The sequence below is a fragment of the Carlito syrichta genome, unplaced genomic scaffold (assembly GCF_000164805.1).
Source record: "Carlito syrichta isolate Samal-C Ts95f unplaced genomic scaffold, Tarsius_syrichta-2.0.1 Scaffold308850, whole genome shotgun sequence".
Lineage (NCBI taxonomy): Eukaryota > Metazoa > Chordata > Mammalia > Primates > Tarsiidae > Carlito > Carlito syrichta.
In genome coordinates, this window is record NW_007252946.1 from 497,364 (window position 1) to 504,005 (window position 6,642).

General features: G+C 38.5%; 1 protein-coding gene across 1 annotated transcript in view; it reads right to left on the reverse strand.

Moving 5' to 3' along the window:
- Window positions 1-1,154: 1,154 nt before the first annotated feature.
- The window catches only part of LOC103268582 (glycine receptor subunit alpha-2), a 158,763-nt gene continuing 153,275 nt past the window's right edge, over window positions 1,155-6,642 (reverse strand). Inside the window, exon 9 of the mRNA XM_021716622.1 lies at window positions 1,155-1,346. Coding sequence (XP_021572297.1) covers window positions 1,155-1,346 — 192 coding nt within the window. The remainder of the gene's footprint in view (window positions 1,347-6,642) is intronic.

The following is a 6,642-nucleotide window of genomic DNA, read 5'->3' on the forward strand; positions in this document are numbered from 1 at the left end:
TTCAAGCCCAGAGTCTGTGCGGGAAACCTTTTAGTAGATGCTTTCAGGACTCAGTGAGCTCATACACACATAAACTACTCAATGTAAGCAATGTCTAATTTACAACAAACATTTAGCTTTATATCTAGATATTTCGGGACATTAATATTGACAGTGAAACTTTTTTTTTTTTTACTCTAGCAGAGTAGCATATAACTATGACTTCACCAGTAGGTTTAATTTATCAAATTTCTTTTGGAACAGATTTGGAAAAAATCTCTCTCTACTGTACACAAAATTTAACTTCAGTTCTCTAGTAATGTTATTAAGGTGGTAACATTCTCCATATCAAAGGGAATGTTTCTCTCCAGTGTCTGAAATGAAAAACAGGTGCAAGTCTTCTGATATCCTTTATGAGATTGGGTTATAAACCAGACCAGTGCTTTCCAAACTTATCTGCACACTGGAATTGCCCTGGGAGCTGAAGAAATATTGACAGCTGTGCCCTTCCCAAGACTGAGATTTAATTGGTGTGGGGTGTGACAAAGGCTTGGGATTTTTGAAGAATCACCCTGGTGGTTCTAATGTGCGGCAAGTTTGAGAGTTTCTAAACTGGAGATTTTGAGCTATGCATTTCAAACCTCAAGCCTCCAGACAGTGTAAAGCTTAGGTTTCTGTCAGGTTTAAATCGAGACAGTGAGTTCAGTCTCATTGGATTTAATGAGTTGCAGTCTATATAGGTAAACACATTATTTATATAAAGTGTTATGTGCACATGCAAAGTCACACACACAAATTATCAATATTCAAAACAACAAGGATTTTAAAGTAACTGTCATAGTAGGTATATTTTTGCAATTAGCGCTGCCAGATAAAATACAAAGAGCATAGTTCAATTTGAATTTCAGATAAACAACAAACAATTTTTAGTATAAGTATGTCCCATACAATATTTGGCATATACTTATACAAAAAATTGTTTGTTTATCTGAAATTCAAGTTTAACTACATGCTCTGTATTTTTATGTGCTAGATCTGATTATAGTGCCCATTTTAAAGGACTAAGATGAGCACTAATTCAGTGTACTAGGACAAATCAAGACAAAAATTTACCCTAGCTTTTTGCTCATTGTGTGATCTTCTATTTTCTGAATTACATTTTCTGATTAACCACCTCAAGCTCTAATGACTTTGTCTGCACTGAGGGCCAACTGTACCTTATTCTGCCTCTTCTGTCTTCTTCGGAGGCGCAGGAACTCTTTGTGTTGCCTGGAGACAAAGTTCACCGCTGCATATTCCAGTAAGGCAGCAAACACAAACAGAAGGCACACCGCCATCCAGATGTCAATCGCTTTTACATAGGAGACCTGGGAGGGAGGAGGGAGGAGGGGGAGAGAGAAAGAGAGAGAGAGAGAGAGAGAGAGAGAGAGAGAGAGAGACACTTATGAAATCTTGCTGGGAAACCAGATTTCCTAAGGTGTGAGTAGCAAAATAACCCCCTTTCCTTGGCCGAGGATTTCTAGCCTTTACCTAAGTGCTTAAGGAGTGCATCAATCCCACTCTGAAATTCTGGGCAGAGCAGTGGAAGTTGCATGCCCACCCTGCCCTGGGCCTTTTTTCCATCTCTCTCAGTATAGTCCACCTACTCAAGTAGTTTTATCCTTGAGACCAAAGATGACCTCAAAAATTCCCTTAATAAGATTAACTTGTAAGTGTTCTTGCCATAAAAAATATGTGAGATAATGCATATGTTAAATAACTCAATTTAACTATTCCACAATGTATACACATATCAGAACATCACGTTGTACATCATGAATACATAAAATTTTTATTTGTCAATTAAAATAATAATACATAATTATTTCAATAAAAAAGAAAAACAAAACTTTGAGGCAAAATAGATTGGACACGATCATTGAAACTGCTCACTTCCTTCTTTTTTTTTTTTTTTTTAACATTTTTAAACCAGTGTAATTAAGATAATTCAAAAACCTGGATGAGAAATAAACTATGTATGGCCTTAAGTCCTTCAAAAGCCAATTTGTAATTTCCTTCAATTTACAGACCCTAACTGACATGAAAACACAGTTCTAAATAGTTTTACACCCTCGCATTTAAGAATATTCAACCAAAATGAAACATCAGGGTTCTAGCCTTGAGAAGGTATCTAGCTAACAAGAAAACTTTTATAACACTTCACTGTTTGCTTGAGCATTCAGTAAGTCTTATAATTTGACAAAGTGGATTCTGAAAGCAAACACTTTTTACTTGTAGTGAAAAATGTCCCTCATCTTACTTGGTTTACAACTATTTTTAAAGTATAAAAAGAAAAGATACTTAGACGAAGTTATAAAATACTGTATCCCAGTCTACAAAGGATACTTGGTGTCTGAATGTGTACTATTCACTTCTAATTTTTAAATAGAGTTTCCTATTTTTTTTTTTTTGGACAGGCTTGGTTCACTTTTTGTGTGTGTGTGTAAAAACCCTATGTTATTGCCACAGCTGGAGCCTGGGTCCTCTGCATGAAGACTCTGGTGTGGGTCTTGACAAGATGGTGGGTGAATTCCTGATAGGGAGACTTGGTGAATACAGTCTCTTTCCAGAGACTCTTTCACGGGTCAAGTAGCTATAGGTCTTACAGATGGCATCAAAGGTGGTCTTGGCAAAGTCGCCTAGGGTGGCAGTGCAGCCCCTGGCCGAGGTGTAGCAGTCATCGATTCCAGCCATCATTAGAAGTTTCTTGGGCACGGGGGCCTAGAGGATGCTAGTGCCCCTGGGGTCAGGGATAAGGAGCACCAGCACAGAGCCACAGCAACCGGTCACCTTGCAAGGGACTGTGTGCGGCTTGCCAATCTTGTTCCTCCAGTAGCCTCTCTGCACAGGGATGATGGAAAGCTTGGCCAGGATGATAGCCCCTCGGATAGCGTTGGCTACTTCCTTGGAGCACTTAACATCCAGACGGACATAGTCCCTGATGGCAACAAATGCCTTGAACCTAGTTGCTGGCCAGCGCGGGTCTGCTTTTGCAGGGGCATGATCTTCATAACCTCATACTTCAGAGACGTGCCAAGGAAGAAGTCGATGATCTCAGACTTCTTGATTGATGGGCAGAGAGAAGAGGTAGATCTCCTCCAGCGACTTGATCTTCAGGTCCTTGACTAGGCGGCCAAGCTTGGTGACGAGCATCCACTCCTTTTCCTCGATTTTGCCTTTGCGAGCTCTGGGACCCCTCCCCCGACCCCAACCACAGCTGCAACCTAGGCCACGAGGCCGCTGCCCAAACCTCCACGGAAGCTGCCGAGGCCTTCTATGGGGGTGGGGGCGGTCGTGGTCTCGGGGTCCTCCCGCTGTACTGGTGTCATCCGCCATTTGGTGTTTTCTTGGAGAAGAAAAGAGTTTTCTATTTTTTGATAGCTGTCACTAAGTGCTTTCCAGCCAGTATTTTAAATACTTTACATGTATTAATTTTTAACCCTTACAACAACTGTATTTTCCCTATTTTCTAATGAGAAAGCTGCAGTACAGAGAGGTTAAATTATTACCCAATATTACAAAAGTAATAAGTGACAGAGCCAAGACTGGAATTGGAACTCAGTCTGACCAGTGGATTCTCATTCTGAACACACACAAACACACTACTAGGATCATACAGTTTGTATCTTTTCCCACGTTATTTATTTTTCTTTTAGATTATAATTTCCAGTGTTTGTGTAATGGTCTACACCATGATTAATCAATACACATTATAAAACATTTGGGTTGTTTTCTTATTTTTTGACTATAAGTTTTGCTGCTGTAAACATTCCTTGCCAAAATTTTTGACTATATCTCTGATTATTTGTTAGACCAAACTTTATATGACTTACAGGAGTAAATACATGAAAATAGACTCTTGACTTGAAAAGTTAGCAGCAGCACAGAGGACATAAAAGCAGATTCGGGAGAGATATGCCCCAAGTAAGAAACACTGGTTTGTTACTATCTCTATAACTTTGTTATGCTCTTTAATCTCTCTCTGCCTCTGTTCCTCATCTGTATAATAAGAACGATAATACTGTAGTACCTATCTTATAGAATTGTTATTTGGATAAAATCACTTAATATATGTAAATAGCTTAGAATAGTGTCAAACAGATAATTGGTTATATAAGGATGATTTTGTTAATGGAGGAATCCTGAAGAAAAAAAATTAACAAGGAAAATACAACCTACCCACAATCCTAATATATTCCAATTATTATTTTTAAGAGAACCACCTGCCTTACATTATTTGTCTGAAAAATCTGAACTACTTGTATCCACATGCATTGTGAAAAAATGACCCAGAACTTCGTTATTTCCAACCTTTTGAATATGTTACTCTTCCTACATGGGGTTTTTATTTCCATTCTTTCTGATTAACAGACTCCACAGGAGTCTTCAGAATTGGCTCAGACATCAATTCCCCTGGGAAGCCTCCCTAACCGTTCCCCTTCCTCTCATCTGGGTTAGGGGCTACTTTTCTTTGTTCCTTTGTCACTATCTATTGAACCATTCTGTTTCTTTTTTGCCTAGTAGCTTTCTTGACTGTAATTCTAAGACTGTAAGTTTGTTTTTTTAATGATAGGCCTTGTGCAATATTATTCTTTGTGTTACCAGCACAGGATCTGGCAAATAATGGAAAGACATTAGTTATGTGGGATAGATAGATGGATGGATGGGTAAATAGATGATTAATGAATCAATGATGAATGGATGGATCGATGGTTGACTGAATGAACTGAAAGGGAAGGCAAGAGAAGAGGGAAGGAAGGAAGGAGGGAGGGAGGGAGGGAAAGAAGGAAATATCTAGCTATCTTTTCATCTTTGTGCTTTAATTTCAACAATTCTAAACAATATACTATTACCCACAATTGTATATATTTGATACTTTTAAGAGTGAACTATTAGTGACTTTTTATTTTCTCAGCATACTTAACATTCCTGGAATGTTTCTTTCCTCAATAAACAATAATTTTTCTTATAGTTACTCTTCTGGAACAATCCTATTTTCCTGTAATAATAGAACATTACCAATCACAGCATTCAGATTATATATTATTTAGATAGCCTGTAAATATTTGAAGACCCAATAATGAGAAGAATATGTCAAAGCCTGAGAAATATCCATACCAAGAGCTAGGTCCAATAGAGCTGACGATTCCTCCCTTTCCTGGTGTTTACAGCGTTCAGTAATTTGTACACCTTTTTCACATCTCCTTCTGGCCATCAGCAGGCCAAGCACATATTTGGCTTCTTCTATGGCTGCTCACGAATGAATCCTTTCAGTCTCTTAATCATTCTGGTTGGTCTCTGAGTTTCCTCCAAATCACAAATATCTTTCCAGCATTGAAGTGCTGGAATTAAATGCATTATTCACACAGATTCAGAGGGTGTTGTGAAACATCTATTTCATACGATGTGATGTCCCTTGGTGCTGGTCTCTCAGGATTAAAATGCCTTTTTGTTGCTTTTACCCAGCTCTGATGTCAGAGTCTCTCCCTTTGACTGCTAATCCTTAGATGTTTTGAGCTCACATCTTCCCCTGTCACATTCTTTTTATGATTCTTGGGTTTACACATTTCCTTCCTGAACTACTTTACTACAAACTTGCAAGATAGTTTTCAAAGGTAATTAAGCTCTTAAAATGTTGTTATGATTCACTGATTTGGTATCTTTTCAGGAATATTTAATTCAGCAAACAAAAACAAACATTGAGGGCCTACTGCATGGAAGGCACTGTACTAGGTGTTGGTGGGATGTGGGGCAAAAAATACAGGAATTACTAAAAGCACATCAGTTGTTCTCAGGACTTCTCAGATTATGCTTCAGAAGACTCCATTCATGCAATGCTCTAGAAAGTGTCACTCACATAGATCAGGGAGCAGCAAATTCTAGCTCATTGATCAAATTTGGCCTACCAAATGTTTTTATAAATGAAGTTTTATTGAAATGCAGCCATATCCATTCATTTACATATCATCTATAAATACTTTTGCACTAAAATGGCACAGTTGAGTAGTTGCGACAGAAACCAAGTGACCCACAAAGCCTACAACATTCTTCTCAGACCTAGAAAAAACAACACAGGAATTCATATGGAAACACAAACGTCCAAGAATAGCCAGAACAATCCTCAGCAAAAAAAACAAAGCAGGTGGTATCACAATACCAGACTTCAAACTTTACTATAAAGCTACAATCATCAAAACAGCTTGGTATTGGTACAGGAACAGGTATATAGATCAATGGAACAGAATTGAGATTCCAGAAGCAAAACCTCAATTCCTCAACCAACTCATCTTCGACAAAACCCCCACCACCTACCAGTGGGGAGAAGAGAACCTATTCAGTAAATGGTGCTGGGAAAACTGGTTGACCACATGCAGAAGATTGAAACAGGACCCCTATCTATCCCCATGCACAAAGGTTAACTCCAAATGGATCAGAGACCTAAATGTAAAACCTCAAACCATAAGAACCTTAGAAAAGGAAGGAAATACTCTCATGGAAATCGGAACTGGCATCCAATTCCTGTACAAAACCCGAAACCCACAGGACTTAAGAGAGAAGATAGACAAATGGGACCTTATTAAACTGACAAGCTTCTGCAAAGCCAAAGAAACCATCAAGAGAGCA